The 19,078-nt window shown below is 44.0% G+C and overlaps 1 protein-coding gene across 3 annotated transcripts in view; it reads right to left on the bottom strand.

The window, feature by feature from the left end:
- Window positions 1–5,250: 5,250 nt before the first annotated feature.
- The window catches only part of LOC113427841 (C-type lectin lectoxin-Phi1), a 370,378-nt gene continuing 356,550 nt past the window's right edge, over window positions 5,251–19,078 (bottom strand). For 2 of the 3 annotated variants that reach the window (XM_087968994.1, XM_087968993.1), the window contains exons 2-6: window positions 15,837–15,908; window positions 14,431–14,528; window positions 13,222–13,362; window positions 8,398–8,512; window positions 5,251–5,486 (exon numbers count right to left, since the gene is read on the bottom strand). In XM_087968994.1, the coding sequence (XP_087825120.1) occupies window positions 5,380–5,486; window positions 8,398–8,512; window positions 13,222–13,362; window positions 14,431–14,528; window positions 15,837–15,894 (519 nt within the window). In that variant the 5' untranslated portion in view covers window positions 15,895–15,908 and the 3' untranslated portion in view covers window positions 5,251–5,379. Of the gene's footprint in view, window positions 5,487–8,397; window positions 8,513–13,221; window positions 13,363–14,430; window positions 14,529–15,836; window positions 15,954–19,078 lie in introns of those variants that run through there. The other variant, XM_026690378.2, reaches the window with a different exon arrangement.

Below are 19,078 nucleotides of genomic sequence, written 5' to 3'. Positions count from 1 at the left end.
GTCAAAAGATGGCGGTGCCCAGTTGATGCTGATACCGGGCCGCGGTGCCCAGCTGATGCCGGTACCGGGCCGCGGCGTCAAAAAGGTTGGGGATCCCTGCTCTAGTTAGTAGTGTGATGTTACCAGAGAAAAAGCTACGTAGGATTAGGTTAACAACTCTTAATGCCTTTTTGGCTACGTAGTTGCAGTCGGCTCTAGCACTTAGATCATTAGAGGTGAGTATTCCAAGGTCCTTTACAGAGCTTGGGTCATCAACAAGATCTTGACTATTCAGCTTGAATTTTATTTTCTGATTTTTTTTGCCAATATGTAAGACAGAGCATTTATTTGTTGAGATTTGAAGTTGCCATTTGTTTGACCATTCTGATACATAGTCAAGATCTTTTTGTAGGGTAGCAGTATTGTCTGTGGTGTTGAACAGCTTTACATCATCGGCAAAGAGAACCCAGTTGCTCTTTTTCTGTGGTATAAGGGAACTAAATCGCAGGGTTATTTTAGAAGGCATTATATACGGGAGTCTTTATGGTTGAATTGGGAGAAAATTAAGAAACAATGTTATTTGAAAATCGCAGTTTGGTTATCAACTATTGAAGCTTTTTCTTATCCTATAATATATAAGAAGGAACAAACAGTTAGATATGGGGAAATATTGGATGAAAAGGGTGAACTTAAAACGATGCAAAATCTAGAAGAACAAGGTATAAAGATGAATTGGTTTTCATATGCACAAATACATTCAAGGTATCTTAAAGATTCTAAAACAGAGGGATTTTATGATAAATTGACTGACCTAGATGGGATTTTGACAGGTACTGATGAAAAAGTGATTAAAAAATTATATAGTTATTTGCTGGAAATTAAATTAGAGGAAGAACAAGTTAAAGAAACAATGATTGCTTGGGGGAAGAATTTTGGATATGGGATTGATTTAGAGAAATGGCAAAAATTGTGGTCTCAAAATTATAAAATGACAATGTCAACAGCATATAAAGAAAATTTGTATAAGATGTTTTACAGGTGGCACTTTCCCCCGACAAGAATAGCAAGAATGTTCAAGAATAAATCTGAAAAATGTTGGAAATGTCATCAGATACCTGGCTCATATTGCCATATGTGGTGGACTTGTGAGGACGCTAGAAAATATTGGACTAGAATTCGCATATGGTTGGAAAAAATGACAAAGAAATATATAGATTTGAAACCAGAGATCTTTTTATTGGGAATCTTACCTGATACATATAATAAAAATTTGAAGTATTTGATTGTAAATGTATTAACAGCGGCTAGGATTGTATTTGCTAAAAATTGGAAGAGTGAGAAAATACCATCAGAGGAAGAAATTATCAAGAAAATACTGGAATGTGCTGAAATGAGTAGATTGACATTTGAAATTAGAGAACAAGAAGATAAACAATTCTATGAAGTTTGGGACCTTTTCTATCAATGGTTAGATAATAAAATATAATAGAATATTTAGAAACTTAGGAAATAATGAATATAAACTTCTTTTTTTCTTTGATAGTATCTTTATAAAATTTTATTAAGATAGACTTGGTATGACTTTATGATTTGCTATAAAATAAATTAAGTAAACCATAGTTATCTCGTTAAAGTATGAATTAATAAAATTATAGTCGAATGATTGTTTAATAATGATATCAGGCTATATAATTGTTGATTGATAATATGAGCTATTTTGTAACACAACTACAATGGAGACTATGAAATGGATGCACACAAAAAAAAGTGGTAAACCAACCGATACACTGTTTGTAAATTTATGAAGGATGATGATGCTTTTATGTTTTATGTCTTATGTTTTATGTGTTTTTGTTTGTTGTTAAAACAATAAAAAAAATTTTTTTCAAAAAAAAAAAAAAAAGAACCCAGTTGCTCTTAATATGATCACAGAGGTCATTTATGTAGAGTATTGTTAAGTCTGGAGGAGTGGGCGCAAGGAATGGAGACGAGGCATCGAATAGTGACTCAACTCTTTATTAGTGACTTCAGAAAAGGAACGGGGCGCTTGGGCAGCAGCAGCTCCTTTTATAGAGCTGGCTGCTGTCACAATGTCCAATGATTCAAGTTTGTTACGCTGGAAGCGTCCAATCGGCGGCGACCCGCTGTCAGCCAATCAGATTAGCCAGAGACGGCCAATCACGATCTGCTAACTGTGGGCCAATCAGAAGTGCAGGATTACGAGCCTGCTGTGGAAGTAAAACTGTTAGGATTCAAACCCAATGCGTTTGCTTAGTTCGTAACAAGTATGAAGAGCGTTAGTCCTAGGACACTGCCTTGGGGGACACCACTATTGCACCAGCACAAGGCCAAACTGAAAGTGGAAGAGAGAGACAGAGCATAGGTGCCTCCTTCTGTTGGGACTAGATGCGGAAACCAGGCTAGGAAGACGAAGAGTTCTAGTCCCACCTTAGCCACAAAAGCCAGCTAGGTCACTTTGGGCCAACCACCAGGTGATGGGGAGTTCTAGTCTCGCCTTGTTCAGGAAAAGCCAGCTGGGTGACTTTGGCCTACTCATTCTGTCTCAGCCCATCCCACCTCTCAGGGTTGTTGTTGTTGTGGGGAAAATAAGAGAAGGAAGGTGTGTTGGCTATAACAGAATGACAAAATTGGAAGGGACCTTGGAGGTCTTCTAGTCCAACCCCCTGCTCAAGCAGGAGACCCTAGATCATTCCAGACCAATGGAAGGGACCTTGGAGGTCTTCTAGTCCAACCGCCTGTTCAAGCAGGAGACCCTCTACCATTTCAGACAAACGGCTTTTCCAATCACTTCTTCAAAACCTCCAGTGATAGAGCACCCACAACTTCTGGAGGGGAGCTACTCCACTGGTTAATTGTTCTCAGTATCCGGAAAGTTCTCCTGAGTTCCAGGTTCACCACCTTGAGTTATTTGCAAAAAATTGTAATAAAATGTGGATATGTATGTATGTATGCATGAATGAAAACTATGAAACTTCCTGAGCCATTAGATCGCGGACTCCCTTTGCCATCACAGGTGGGAGGGACCAACTTCAGTGGGGTGACATGGTCCTCCAAGTACCCTGTCAATCACTGCCTGGATCAGTGGTGGGATTCAAATTTTTTTTACTAACAGTTCTGTGGCTTGGTGGGCGTGGCAGGGGAAGGATACCCTAAAATCTCCGTTCCCACCCCATTCCAGGGGAAGGATACTGCAAAATCCCCCTTCCCTCCCCACCCCATTAACCTGCTTTCCAGCTCCATTCTCCTGTGCAGGGCAACCAAAGGAGACCCAGCCGATCAGCTGGGACTCAATGGGAGGCAGAGAAGAGATGGGGTTGGAGGGGCCAGTCGGAGGTGGGATTGGCCGGTTCTCTGAACAACTCAAAATTTCCATTGTCGGTTTTCTAGAACTGGTCAGAACCGGCTGAATACCCACCTCTGGCTTGGACCCATCTGATAGTCAAAGTCCTGGAGCCATTCTCCATCCAGGAGGGACCAGGATCTAACTCACCACTCCCCAACCCTCCCAACTCTGGCAAACCAGCGGTGGTAGCAGGAGGGCTGGGGATGGTTTCACACAAGCACGCATGCCACTTTCACAAACACAGCTTCACGGCCATGCCCACTTCTGAGGCCCGGTTCCGAGGGGGACCCCAGATCTAACTGACCAGTGGTGGCCCTGATATAAATCTTTGTAGCTTCACCCATAGTTTCTGGACTTAATTGGCAGGGGAGAACCTTTGCTAGGGCCACCTTCCTGATGTGCCCATCCTGAAGGCCAGTTAAAGTCCACGGAGTCGATAGAGACGACCGAGATGCCATTTCTTCACCATCTCGGCAGGGGTGGGCTTCAAAATTTTTAGGAAGGGGTTCTCTGCCTGGTTGCTGGGTGGGTGTGACCATGGTGGGTGTGGCCTAGTTGGCCTCCTGCACCACGGCAGGAGAGGGGACGTTTTCACCCTCCCCGGACTCCGGAGGCTTTCCTTGAGCCTCCGGGAGGGCAAAAATGGCCTCCTCGGGCTCCGGAGGCTCTCTGGAAGCTGGAAATGGGCCCCTTTCCGGCCTTTCCAAACTTCCGGGAGGCCCGCTTTTCACACTTCCTGAGCCTCCGCGCATCCAAAACGGGCCACGTGAGGACTCCTAGAGGGGCGGGGTAGGGTGGGTGGGGCCAGCCAGGAGTGGGATTTGGAGGTTCTCTGAACTGCGCAGAATCTTAGCCAGGGGCTTTCCCGAACCCCTGCAAGCCCCCAGCAGCCCCACCCCCGAATCTCGGGGCTCCTAAGATAAGGAATCTTATCTTAACAAAGCAAAAGATCGAGTTCAAACCAGAGATCTCTCTGCTAGGTATGCTAGAACCGACATGGGATAAGAAATACCGACACCTAATACTACGTATTATAACCGCTGCAAGAATTTCTCTCGCTCAAAACTGGAAACTGACCACAACTGACCCTCAGATCTAGCAGTAATTAATAAGGTGCATCAATGCGCAGAAATGATCAGACTGTGTTATTAAAAAAACAGGAAAGAAGAAGAAGAATATTTTATGATATGGAATACATGGTATAAATGGTTAAGGAAAAAGGAGTAAAGATGTTTGTGAAAGTGACTAAAGAAATTTTAAAGATGAATATGATATACGATTTATATGTATATATGTAACGTAATGTAGATAAATAAGTATTGTAATCTAACAGTGGTGTAGTAATCAAGGAATGAGTAAACTAGTTATAGATATACTGATGGTAAATGAATCTAATTGTTATTTTTTAAAAAAATTGTATACACTGCTATGCTATCACTGTGAGAATGATATCACAGTGTGAGAACTTGTTTCTCCTTTTTAAATTTTTGAAATTTTGAATAAATAAATTTATTTATTTTTTAAAAAAGAGGAACCCCCAAATCTCTTAGAGCAGGCATCCAAGTGGTAGTTGGAAAACTCAACAACCGGCGCTTCGTGGACCCAGCCCATCATCCTGTGTCATTTTTAGCAGGATGCTGCCTTCATGTCCAGAGTGGGGACCAGTGGTGCCGGTCAGTTTTTTTTGGGGGGTTGGACAGGAAAGGAGGTGCTAAGGCCCAGCAGATTCCAAAATCCTTTGGTTCAAATGAGGAGGACATCAATAAAGCATCTTGGCATCAAGGGATGGTCCTACTTAAGAGTCATCCTTCCCCCCTTAAAGCTCAGCCTCACCATGAAGAAGACTTGGGGGGTTCTGAGCTTTGGACCTCAACTGTCTCCTGGGTCTCCAAAATAAACAAGGCCAGTCATGCTTAATCAGAATTTATTTGACCTTCTGGCCATACTAGGAGGAGCAAAGTCAGATCCAAGCGAGAGAAAGCATCCATGAAGCGACAGGGTGCAGAGCAGAGGTTTCAACAGGAAGTAGGACTTCATTACTTCCTGCTTGTAACATTGACGGTGTTCGTCTCGGTCCTTGCCTGGAACTTGCAGACAAAATTATGCCTGGACCCACAGTCCTGATCGTTCCATCCGACATAACCTGGGCAGCAAAAGAGAAATTTGGATCACCTGAGAGTCCCAGATCTTTTCTGTGGCTCCTCCCACAGTGGAAGGAGGACGTGAAGATACCACAAGTGGAGAACCACATGTGTTAAAACAGGCTGGTGGGTGGGGTGGGGTTTCAGCAGGTGATTGTGACCTGGGTGCCATCATGTTTCTTTTGTCCATTTTTAAATTCAATTTATTTATTTTTTAATTTGTATCTTGGGTTTATTAATTTTACAAAGAATTCAACGCAATGAACGAATCCAACACACTGTCAGCCTCGGAATCCATTTTTTTACTTGGAAGCTTCCAGGCTGCCATATCTAGTGCCTGGGAATTTGGGAGGAGGGATTTCGTAGTGAGGTAGCAGTTTAGACTCAACCGCGTTCTCTCCCACAGAGTCAAGGACTCTTTCAAACCGCCAGGTGTTGCCCTGCGCCTGGAAGGGAGTGACTGGAGGGAGGTCTCCAGTTGGGGCGAAGATTGGATTGGGCCATGGGATGGATTGGTGTGTGCAGGGGGTGGATCCTTACATTCCCTTTTGGGGGAGGGAAAACCCGGAACTCTCAGATTTGGGTTTTCCCAGGTATGCCAATAGGTAAAGGTAAAGATTCTCATCGCACATACATGCTAGTCATTTTCTGGCTCTAGGGGGCGGTGCTCATCTCCGTTACAAAGCTGAAGAGCCAGCACTGTCCAAAAATGTCTTCGTGGTCATGTGGCCAGCAAGGGCTAAAGGCCTTCGAAGGCACATGGAACATTATTCCCTTCCCATCAAAGGGGTCCCTATTTTTCTACTTGCGTTTTTTACATGCTTTCGAACTGCTAGGCTGGCAGAATAGAATAGAATAGAATAGAATAGAATAGAATAGAATAGAGTAGAGTAGAGTAGAGTAGAGTAGAGTAGAATAGAATAGAATAGAATAGAATAGAATAGAATAGAATAGAATAGAATAGAATAGAATAGAATAGAATAGAATAGAATAGAATAGAATAACAGTTGGAAGATAGAATAGGAGAGAATAGAATGGAATAGAATAGAAATAGAATAGAATGGAGTGGAGTGGAGTGGAATGGAATGGAATGGAATGGAATAAGAATAGAATAGAATAGAATAGAATAGAATAGAATAGAATAGAATAGAATAGAATAGAATAACAGTTGGAAGATAGAATAGGAGAGAATAGAATGGAATAGAATAGAAATAGAATAGAATGGAGTGGAGTGGAGTGGAATGGAATGGAATGGAATGGAATAGAATAGAATAGAATAGAATAGAATAGAATAGAATAGAATAGAATAGAATAGAATAGAATAGAATAGAATTCTTTATTGGCCAAGTCTGATTGGACACACAAGGAATTTGTCTTGATGCAAATGTTCTCAGGAACATTAAAAAAAAAGATACATTCATCAAGAGCCAAGAATCATCAGGTATAACACTGAATGATAAGAATTATAAGAAGAAGAAGAAGAAGAAGCTGGAACAAGTAATGGGAGCTCACTCTGTTACGTGGTGCTAGGGATTCGAATCGCCGAACTGCCGACCTTTCTGATTGACAAGCTCAGCGTCTTAGCCACTGAGCCACCAGCTCCCTCTAATGTGCCAATATGACAATTCTAATAAAAATGGAACTTTGAGGAATTGATTGTCCTGGAGTTTATTGGTTTGGAGTTGGTTAGCGGGAACACTGGCACATCCCTTCCTCCTCCGTCTTTTCGCCACCACATCAACCCTGCGAGGTGGGTTGGGCACAGGGAGAGGGCTGGCCTGAAGTCACCCAGTCAGCTTGGGTGCCTAAGATGGGACTAGAACTCACCGTCTTCCGGCTTCTAGCCTGAAGTCTTAGGCAGTGGACCAAACTAGCCTTCAGGCTGTTCAGGCATGTGTTACTCTTTCTCTTCTACACACACACACACTCACACACAATGTGGCTGAGATTCATCTCACTGCAACGGGATGTTGCAAGATGGCTATATATTGGAGCAAGTGAAAGAAGAAGAAAGAGGCAGATCTCCTGTGACAACGATGGCCTTTCGGAACAAGGATAAGATGGAGCTGGTTGGCTCAATTAGGAGCCGATAGTCCTGTGATGATTTTCATATAACGCTCCAGTTCCATTTTTTTTTTAATGGTGTGTCCCATGGGCGCTTTGTGTTCCCTCGTCCGTACAGATTGTGTGATTGTGGTGGCTCAGAGCCCTGAGAGCTCAACAAAAGTCATCGGTGCCCAAGGGGCCAGGGAGGGCAAGAAGGGTCCCCTTGGGTCCTCATTGTGTTGTGGTTCTCCAGCAGCAGGTGTGGACGGCTGAGGTCTCGGAGAGCGAGAACTCAGATGAGGGGCCTGCGTGGGATGGAGGGATGGGGCCATCAGGGAGTGGGAGTGCTGCCTTCGGAGGTCGTGGAGGCTGGCAGCAGTGAGGAAGAGGCCCCCGAGGAGCCTGTGCTCAGTGTGCATAGGGCTGCTAGAAGGAAAGAGCAGCTGCAGCAGCACGGATGACTCGGGAGTAAGGCTGAAAGGTGATGGCCCCTCCCTTAAGGGATAAAAACCCGCCTTCGAGGTTGGCTTCTTTGCAGGAAGCAAAGAAGTTCTTTCTGCTCAGATTCTTCATTGAAGCTCTGCTTGCTCCAGTTTGTTTTTGAAACTTCTGGCTTGGGATATTATTTATCTGCAATTAGTTCTTGGCAGCCTTTCACAACCTTGAAAGGGCTCGCTCTTATCTGGGACAATTAGTTTGAAATGACTCTGGGCTGTGAATGCACAGAATTCACAGAGCCGCATTATAAAGGTTTACTTTTAAACACAGTTTGTGTTGGTTTGAGTTTAGCAAGGCTTGGGTCAGAACACATTGTGGGAAGGGCACCCTTCTCGACTTAACATAATGTGCAACACCACATTGACTTACGTGACCAGACTGACAGCACAACACAATTCTCGTTGTTTGCATGGTTGTTGGGCTCTCCTGGCATCCAGGATCTGTATCTTATGCTGGAGCCATCACTCCATTGCCAGGTGCGTCTCTGCAATGACAGGGAAGCTGCGTTAGCCAACTGAGGAGAGGGTTCTGTTGTGGCCAGAAGTTAATATTTCTATTCCCAAAGTCGCCAGGAGCTAAATGCAATTCCGGGCTACGTTGTCTCCTGCATAGAGCCAAGCATTTTTCAGGAATTGAAAATGCAACAGAGCAGAAGATGGAAACCTGCCAGTAACAGAAAGGAGCAATTTCTGCATAAATTTATTTTTTTAAAAAAGGGGAAGGGGGGTTAAAGTCAGTGAGTCCTTGAGTGGGAGACCACCAACAAAACCCCAGGGCTGTTGGGAATTGGGACACTTAGGAATGGGAAAGCATCCTAGAGTTAGTTAGTTAGTTAGTTAGTTAGTTAGTTAGTTAGTTAGTTAGTTAGATTTTCATAACTCCTCCCACGCATCCATGAAAATCCCCTAAATTTTCTCATCTTCATTATGATCAGATTTCTTGTTTTTCACTTAAAAGATTACACAAGAGATCATTAATAATCCTATAATGACATGAATCTCAAACCAAGCCAAGGACATAATATTTTGCAATTCTACAGAACTTTAGCAGAATAGCAAGTTAATAGCAAGTTATATAAATGTACTGATCTCTAGAAGGTCAGATTAAGAACAAATATGGAACTTGTCTGGTTCTTTATATTCTTAGGTGTATAAGGTAAATTTTCACATATAACAGTTAGTTAGTTAGTTAGTTAGTTAGTTAGTTAGTTAGTTAGTTAGTTAGCTAAGGTGGTAGAGCCAGACTCCTCCTCTGTTGGTGTCAGAAATTGATATTTCTATTCACAAAGTCACCAGGAGCCGAGCTCAACTCCAGGGAAACTCCCCTTCTTCATATACGATCAAGCATTTTTCAAGAACTGAAAATGCCACAGAGCAGAAGATGGAAACCTGCTGGCCACAGGAAGGAGGAATTTCTGCATAAGATTAAAAAAAAAGGGGGTGGGGGAGAGGAAAGAACAGCCCTCCCAGGCCAGTCTCTGCAGTCCCTGACTTGATGGCCCACCGGACTTTCAACCAGGTGTAGAGCCCACCCAAGGGGCCCTCAAGAGGAAAAGGAGGCCCTGCTGCTGAGATGGGGGCAGGGGTGGGGCTGGTGGGGGTTCGCAGGGGGTTCGGGAGAGCCCCTAGCAAATATTCTGTGCAGTTCAGAGAACCTCCAAATCGCACTCCTGGCTGGCCCCGCCCACCCCTCCCCTCCCCTCCCCTCCCCTCCCCGGAGTCCCCACGTGGTCCGTTTTGGAGGCAGGTAAGTGCAGGGCATGCACGGAGTCTCAGGGAGGGCAAACACCCCCCCCACCCGTGGTGCAGGAGGCCGACTAGGCCACGCCCACCCAGCAACCGGGCAGTGAACCAGTTGCTTAATTTTTTTAAAAAATTATTATTATTGTAAAAATTTTATTTGGGTTTTCACAAAACATAATACAAGTAAAATTTCTTTTTTTGAGAAGAGCATGGCCCCGAGCTGTCACTTCTCCATACAGACACAAATTCAATTTCATATTCATCTTCGTGTTCTATTCCATATCATTACTATTTTAACATTTTCCCAATACTTTTTCCCTTCCCTTAGTTTTCTCAATCTTACTTTTAATTATCTCATTCCTTCCTAAATTCAATTATATGTATCTTTTTCTAAGTTTCAATACCTTTCTAGTCATCCTATTTATACTTTGGTCTGTCCTATTTCAATTTCATATTTTCTTTTCTCATGAAACAGTTGCTTAAAATTTTTGAAGCCCAACCCTGGATGGGGGCCAGGGCAGGATCCATCCCTCTGGGGCTTTCAAGACACCAAACAGTTCTTCAACGGGGCAGGAAGGATTAGGTAGGGGAAAGAGAGAGAGAGAGAGAGAGAGAGAGACTGGACGGGAGTAAAAGTTTTCTGTCAACTCACAAAATATTTCTATGGTCTTTTTAGAGTTGCCAACAGAAAGGGAGGGGGGAGCAATGCGGCAGCTTGGAAATCGAAAGTGCATTCCATAAATGTTTTCAAAGATAGTAACTAGAGGACTGAAATTTCTGCCGTGCAAAATTCTAACTGGAGAGAATGATTGATAACTCTGGGCTATGGATGTGTCCCATTGGAGGATATGGATTACAATACACCCAGGGGATGGGAGGGGAACCAGGGTCAAGGGTGACAATGAATGTTGTGTCTCAGAGTCGGCTACACCCAGGCAGTGCCGGACGTGTTTACTCCTAATAAATCTTTAAGCTTTGAAAATCCGGGCTTCCGGTTTTGCGCGGCTTCGGTAGCGGCAGGAATTCGCGCCTCTGCGATCCCTGCCGCGTTCGCTGCCAAGGTGCCCCCGATCTAAATAGGTCTGGGGGCTATGGCTGCCTTGTAGAGGCAGCCGAAGAGAGAGGGGATCCGGACAGAGGTTTGGGGTAACGCAGACCCCTTTCCAGCCGGAACAACCCCTTTTTCCTGAGGTGGATGAGCGGCGGTCAGCAATGGCCGCCTCAAAGAAGCCAGCAGCCGGGTAAGATTTGTGCTGGAGGAAGAGGGAAGAGCTGTGGAAGTTGCTTCTGACTGGGATAAAGTTAAGAGAGAGAGTTCCTGTAATCTCGAAGGCTGCTAAGGATACTTTGTTTCTAGAAAGAGATACAAGCGGCGAACATTTCAAAAGAGTAAGGTTTTTTCTTCTTCTTGCCTTTCACTCTCCTCCCTAATGTGACAGCAGTGGAACCATAAGAGAAATCCGGGAATCTGTTCTGGAGGTAAATGAATATTGAAGGAGCAAGGATTTCTGAATATTCAAAGGGGGGGAAAAAAAAGAATTTTTTTTGGCTGTGAGTGGGAACGGAGAGGAAAATAAAAATAAAAATTGGAGCAACCTGAAAATAAGGAGAAGACTGCCTAAAACTTTAAAGAGCTAATTTTAAAGAGCTATTAAACAGCAATAAGATTTCCTAAAGATATATTTTAAAGAGAACTTTGTGATCAAACTTTATCCCAAAAAGAGAAAGTGGAAAAAGAGAAAGTATTAAAAAGAATCAGCTGATTGGACTGTTTGATGACTTTGGATTTTATGAGAATTATCTCAGACTAAAAGCACTTGGGTGGTTGTTTTGGAAAAAATTTTCTCTGTACAATGGCATCAGTTGTGGATGAACTAGAACTTATACATCAAAAATATGAAAGAGAAAAGCAAGAAGGGAAAGATGTCTTTGGCACTCTTTTTCAGTTTATAGAAATGGCGGTTTGTGCTTATGTAAAATCGTATGAGCAGGATAAAGAAGAAGCCATTTTTGAAGAACAAGTGACTTTGGTTGGGGAAGAAAAGAAGGAGGAGAAAAAGGAGAAGAAGACTTTAAGACCTGGGAAAACAATCCAAAAGAGAAGAATAAGGTGAAAAGAGGATATCGTGTTAGGAAACAACAGAAAGAGGGAAAACAGGATAAAAGGGAGGTGGAGAGACAAAGGGGTAAAGAGGATAAGGAGAAGAAGAAGCAAGGGAGAAAGGAAGGAATGAGAAGCTTTAATGGTGGGGAGCAAGATGCAAAAAAACAAAAGTTTTTTAGAGATAATGGATAGATTTTATTGGAAAAGGGATTCTAGAAGGGTACATAAGATTGCATTTTTATATTTGTATTTAGAAATAATTATAGAAGATTGGAAATAATATGTAATTTAAAATGTGATAAATAGTTAGTATAATTTAGTGAAATTTTTGTTAAGAGAGGGGAGTACTTTAATGAAATAATGATTTAAGATCGGTGATGTGGGGGGAATAATTTTGGAAAGTATAAGAAAGGTATGATAATTAATTGAAATGTGTAAAATGTCTAAAGATATAAATGATTGTTAATACCAGTGATTAGGCTATGTTATAATAGTGAAACTATTCGTGAAATGAGAGGTTTGAAGAAGGAGAGGGGAACATGTAATGTAATAATGATTTATAATATGTGATGTGGGGGATGGAATTAATATGGCAAATAGGTGCTCCCATAGAAATATGTGATCTAATTGATAAGAAATGTGCTAGATGTTTAAGATATGAATAAATATTAATATTAATGAATAGATTTGTATTGGTTTTGATGATATTGTATAGTGTTAGAATGTACCAGACAGAATCCCAACGTAAGTTATGTACTTTAAATCAAGTATTATAAATATAGGGGAAAGAGATATAGGCGTCATACTCCAACCAGTCTACAGGAGAAGGTTTTTCTTTTTTTTTCTTTTAAGAAGAAAGATAAACGGATAGTTGGAAATAGAACAGACAAAGAATAAATATTATGATTTGAATTGAGAGGAGATCAATAAAATAAAATTGAGAAAATTTAAAAGAAAGGAGAAGCTATATAGAAAAATGAAAATGTAATAAGATATGGAATGGTATGTAAAATGAATATGAATTTGAATGTGTGTCTGTACCAAGAGTTTTGACCCGGGATTAAGCAACTTTCAGAAAAGAGATTTTTTATGTTTTTATGTCTTGAATTTTTGTATGTTTTGTATGTCTTTAAAAGTTAATAAAATTTGTTAAAAAAAAAAAAATCCGGCTAGAGAGTCATGATTTCAATGGGGGCAACTACCGGACCCCTGACATTTTCTATTTTCCACGGTGTTGTCCAAGGCGAGAACATTCAACAGAGGGCTCCCTATCTCCCCTGGGAGGATTTGTCAATAAAACCCATCAAGATAAATCGATAAAGATGAACGTGGGAATGGAGGACTTACTTTCTCTGGATCGTTCAATCCGATCCAAACACTGGACCCGGCGCTGGCCCTGTGGTAGACCAGCCTGACGATGAAGGCTGCCTCTGGCTTGCTATGGATGGAGGCGAGGTGGCAGTTTGTCTCTTGCTGCAGGCAGAATCTCTGTCAGGGAGCAACAGGAGAGAAAGAGGCTTGTTTAGCCGAGAAGCAGATATGCATGGTTGTTTATATGAGAGAAGAAGAGCCAGGATTTGATTGCGTGGTCCTGATTTTGTTGCAGAGGTGGGTATTCAACCAGTCCTGACCGGTTCTGCAAAACCGGTAGTGGAAACGTTGAGTCGTTCGGAGAACCGGCCAATCCCACCTCTGACTGGCCCCGCCAACCCCATCTCTTCTCCGCCTCCCATTGAGTCCCAGCTGATTGGCTGGGTCTCCTTTGGTTGCCCTGCCCAGGAGAACGGAGCTGGAAAGCAGGTTAGTGGGGTGGGGACGGAAGGGGGATTTTGCAGTATATCCTCCCCCTGCCACGCCCACCAAACCGTGCCACACCCACCGAGCCACGCCCACAGAACCAGTAAGTAAAAAAAAATTGAATCCCACCACCGCCTCGCAGGGTTGTTGTTATGGGGAAAAATGAAGGGCAGAGGACTGTTCTGTGTGTGCGGCCACCTTGAGTTATTTGTAAAAAAAAAAAAAGAATAAAAACAAATCTAACAAAACCACATTAAGAAATGTGGGGATTTATGGCAGGAGTGGAAGAAAGCAAACCAGGAAAGTTGCAAACCGTTCTTTTTAATCGGCCCCGTATGCTACCCATAAGCAATAAGCACTTAGATTTGTATACCGCTTTACAGTGCTTTTACAGCCCTCTCTAAGCAGTTTACAGAGTTCGCATGTTGCCCCCCCAACAATTTTGGGTCCTGCTGCCATCCTCCTATCTTATGCCCAGAGGCAGGGGAGGAATTGTCAGCTACGGGCAGCAAAGGTGACCCCGGCCCTGTTTCCTGCCGGCTCAAAGGCTGGAGAAGGGAAGTTCAAATGGACTCCGAGGAAAAGTCCTCAAAATATCTGGATTTCAGGCTATCGGAAGAATGTTCGTCTTTGCCATGTATGCAGACATCCCAGCCTGGTGGCCTCTACCAGCTTAGCCAGAGGGGTCTTCGAGGGTCTTCAGGGCTCTGCCTAGACTTCTCCTCTACCAGGCCTAAGAGATTTGCAAACATTTCTGACCTCGGCATTGTTCCAGGTGACGGATCTGTTGTAGACCATGTAGCAAAACTCATTATAGGAGGCCCAACCGCTAGGACAATGATGATCAGCTCCAGTTCCTGTGTAGGAGGAGAAGAGAGAGAGAGAGAGAGAGAGAGAGAGAGGGAGGGAGGGAGGGAGAGAGAGAGAGAGAGAGAGAGAGAGAGAGAGAGAGAGAGCAATGAGAAGATGGCCAGGAGAAGAGGAGGAAGAGGAGACGGCTGGAGCTGCAGAACATGCTTGGCCTGCTAAGTTGCAAACATCTTTGATGACGATAAATTGCAGCTGACCTTTCGTGATATTTGCAGATTGTCCAAACCTTGGTTAGAGTCAAAGGGGGGGAGGTGAGCTGCTACTGGTTCGCCCTGGTTCGAGTGAACCGGTAGCTAATTTTAATCAGTTTTAATGACCAGTTCGGTAAACCGGTACATCTCACCTCTGGCTGGCCCCACCCCTCCCAGGGGTCCCCACACAGCCAGTTTTGGATGCCAGGTGAATACAGGGCCTGGGAGGATGCAAAAAACGGGCCCCCCAGAAGTTTGGAAAAGCCAGAAATGAGCCCATTTCCAGCTTCCAGAGAGCCTCCGGAGCCCGTGGAGGGCAGAAAAGCCCCCACCCCACCCCGCCATGGTGCAGGAGGCCACCTAGGCCACACCCACCTAGTCCACGCCCACCCAGCAACTGGGCAGAGAACCCATTGCTGAAAGTTTTGAAGTCCCCCCCTGGTTAGTCCTGGTTAATTCCCTGGAAGCTTCATATCTGGTGTGACTCTTTCCACTTGGGTTGATTTATCATTCAGTGAATGGTGCAAAGGAACCTCCATGACCAAGGCATGCATATTTGCAAAGGGTTTAACTTCTAATTAATTCTCCATTTCAATCCTGCTGAGTTTGCTTTGGTTTTGTATCATTGCAAACAGCCCTGAATCTTAGAGCAGAGAAATAAGGTGGGATATACATTGCAGAATAGGCCAAGCAGGAATAAAAGCAACTTTGGGGGCAAGGATGCCAGGAGGGTCAAATCAGGAAGAGGTTTGAGATGCACGAGCATCGGTTTCTCCGGACCCCAGAGGCTAAACCCATTTGGTAGAGCACCCCCCAGGCCATGTGCTTATTTATTTATTACATTTATGGGTCGCCCATCTCGCACTTAAGGAGCATCGTCGCATCCCCACGTCACGTCCTCAAAATTCGGGCACTTGGCACCTGGCATGTATTGACGATGAGGGCAGCGTCCCTGGAGTCTACTAGAGGCTTTTAAGAAGAGATTGGACAGCCATTTATCCCGAATGTTACGGGGTTTCCTGCCTGAGCAGGGGCTGGACTAGAAGATCTTTACGGTCCCTTCCAACTCTGTGATTCTGTCACGGTCACCCTGCTGGAACTCACCCCTTAAGGAGAGGGCCACGACCAGCAAGCTGAAGCTCACGACGATGAATTGCGCCATGGTCTTCCTTCCTTCCTTCCCTGCAGAGAAGAACAAAGAGGGAAGAAGTGGGAGAGGAACTAGGCTGGTGGTAAGGGGAGTGAAAAGAAAGTATACCCACAGATGAGAAGGTAATAAAAATAATATTAGAATGTGCTGAACTGGACAGGCTAAAACAACGGAACTGAAAGGTAAAGAGGAAACAGAATGCTACTTCACATGGGATACATTGCATAAATGGCTAAATAACAGGTGCAGAGATTAGTATTCAATGAATGAAAGAAGGTCAAGAAAATATAAATACAGATATATTGAAATATGTAAGAATGCACAATATAAGCAATGCCACTATTGGGTTGTACATAAATATAGTTTAAAATGCATAGAATGATAAATGTAATAGCGTACTATGGCACACATACGAAAATAATAGTTATAAGTACAACGTGCAACACCATGTAATCAAAAGAGACTATATGACTACGACAATAATAGTTATAACTAGGATGTATACTATAATGTAAAAAAAAAGGACTTGATATAACCAGTACACTGACGTGGTAAAATTGGAAATGTGATGAATAATAACGAAAAATGCATAATAAATTTTTTTTTAAAAGGAAGGGGGACCCAACATCCAACCCAGGACCAAGTTTGTTTCACATTTTTACACTTGCCCAGCTGGACATAATTTCTCCCTCCTTGGTCATCCAGCAGCCTTAGTGGGTCACAGTGGATCCTGCATTGCTCTGTAAAGGGCAGAAGGGGCTTCCCTGGGAATCTCTCTCTCCTGTACGTCTCTTTCTCTTCCCCAGAGATCTCTCTAGACCCTTTGCTTCCTGCCTCCCCCAGATCTCCTGCTGCAACTGGACATCATGCACAACCCCTGCAAGAATTCCCTTCTGTTGGAGAAAGAGACACAGAGTGATCTGATGTAGGGGGTCTCATCTGTCAGGTGCCCCCAGGTGGGAGAGTCGCACTCACCTGTCCCTTTGCCTCCCCAGGTATCAAGTCTGCTCAGGGAATGGAGGCATTTATAGGCAAGGAAAGGCAGGGGTGGGAGGCGAGTGGATTTCTTGGGGAGGGAGAGCGGAGGGAGGAGGAAATTGCTTCAGAAGGGAAAATTTTGGTTTAACCACAAGGAAGTAGCAGAAAAGAACTTTAATCCAACAGGATTTACATTCTTCCAGGACAAATCTCACACAGAGATCCGGCGATTTGTAATCGTCCCTGAGGCCATCCAGCCAGCCCCTGCTCAACACCAGGGACACATGGCTAACAGAGAGAGATAGAGAGAGAGAGAGGGAGAGAGAGAGAGAGAGGGAGGGAGGGAGGGAGGGAGGGAGAGAGAGAGAGAGAGAGAGAGCACCTGGGTCTTGGGGTCTCTGTAGGCAGGCTGACTTTCTCTGTTTGTGAGCGAGATTTCTCAAACTTTCCTTCAGGACCTGCAGGAATGAACAGCTCCCAGCATCCTCCCCAGGGAGGCCTTCGCTCCCTTCCCACAACAGGCCAAGACCTCAACCCGGGTTAAGAATCTGCCGAATGAGCCGCTGGATTTTCCAGAAAAGCCAAACCACAAACCACACAGGTGTTTTCACTGGAAACTCCCTACACAACACAGAAGGATAGGAAGCTGAACAGCCGAAAAAGACCTTGTGGTCCATCACAATTTATGTTGGTTTTATTTTATTTCTCTATTTTCTTTGGATGAGCAACTTTATCCCAGCCATGTTCAAACTCAGTTACTGAGGACTGGCCCGTCCCCTGTGCTGGATGCTGGTTCCAAGCTTCGACGGCTCTTTCTGTGAAGTCCAACTTTCTAACGTGGCTTCCCAACATCCCTCCTGTCCGTTTGACTTCATGCCTCCATGTTCTTCTTGTGTTTTGATGAACCCAAGGAAAGAGAGGGAGGGAGGGAGGGAGGGAGAGAGAGAAAGAGACAAAGAGAGGGAGAAGGAGAGAGAGAGACAGACAGACAGACAGACAGAGAAAGAGAGAAAGAGAAAGAGACACAGAGAGAGTATCAGGCTACAGAACTTTTTCCCATTCAATTAACAAGAATGAACTTCTGAACACCAGATGTATCAAAAGGAATCCTTTATTGAGATGAGACAATTCATGTAGGAGTTCAAAGCAGCGTCTGAGGTCCCTCAGGCATACAGGGATAGATAAGGGAGTTTAGAAACCCCTCCCCTTATCTCGATGTGTATTTGGTGAAACAAAAGCCAGTATGTTATTTCTCACCTCCAACCCTTCTGTAGAAACGATCTTTTTCACAGTGTCCCAGGGCATACCTAATTTTCCCCCACCCCTTTTTAGAACGATCTTTTCCAGAAATTCCCAGGACACATCTCACTGTGGAATTTTTATGATCTTCTCATCTCCTGGCTGTGCCTCTCAGAAGTGATAGGTTCGATACACGGATCTGACAGAGAGAGAGAGAGAGAGAGAGAGAGAGAGAGAGAGAGAGAGAGAGAATCTGGGTCTTGGGGTTGCTGTAGACAGGCTGACTTTCTCAAACTCAGTTACTGAGGACTGGCCCGTCCCCTGTGCTGGATGCTGGTTCCAAGCTTCGACGGCTCTTTCTGTGAAGTCCAACTTTCTAACGTGGCTTCCCAACATCCCTCCTGTCCGTTTGACTTCATGCCTCCATGTTCTTCTTGTGTTTTGATGAGCCCAAGGAAAGAGAGGGAGGGAGGGAGGGAGAGAGGGAGAGGGAGAGAGAGGAGAGGCTTTTCCACTTCACTCTTTTAATTTGGGACCAAATGAAACTCTCCTTTCTGCATGTGCCACAAAATGAAACCCACCATCTTGGCTTCCTCTGCATGACACACTAAGCCACAGAATAATTAAGCATTGTGGGTTGTGTTAAAAACAGGTAGAAATTATTTCTCAGAGCGGATCAACATGTTGTCTGAATCTAGTCGAGGTTTTGCTGGTGTGAGAGGCTCAGCACCGTCACTTCTCGGGTTTTGAATACTTTTCACAGGGAGCAACTCGTCTTATTAATTTTATGCCTTTCATTTTTAAAGTGTCTGATGTTTGAAGCCGTTCCCTGGAACCTCCAAAAGAGAAAACACCACAAAGCATCAACGCAAAGTGCCACAAGCCCAAAGTTGTCTTCTCCCCTTTGGAAAGGAAACCAGGAAGAAGAAGGTGAGAGGGAAGAAGGAAGTAATTTTTTAAACGATCCGAGGCTAGATTG

The sequence above is a fragment of the Notechis scutatus genome, chromosome 6, assembly GCF_049901735.1.
Source record: "Notechis scutatus isolate UNSWTSFEM ecotype Mainland chromosome 6, rNotScu1.2, whole genome shotgun sequence".
In the NCBI taxonomy this organism is placed as follows: Eukaryota; Metazoa; Chordata; class Lepidosauria; order Squamata; family Elapidae; genus Notechis; species Notechis scutatus.
Note: the sequence above shows the minus strand (reverse complement) of the source record. Positions and strands in the feature narration are given on the sequence as shown.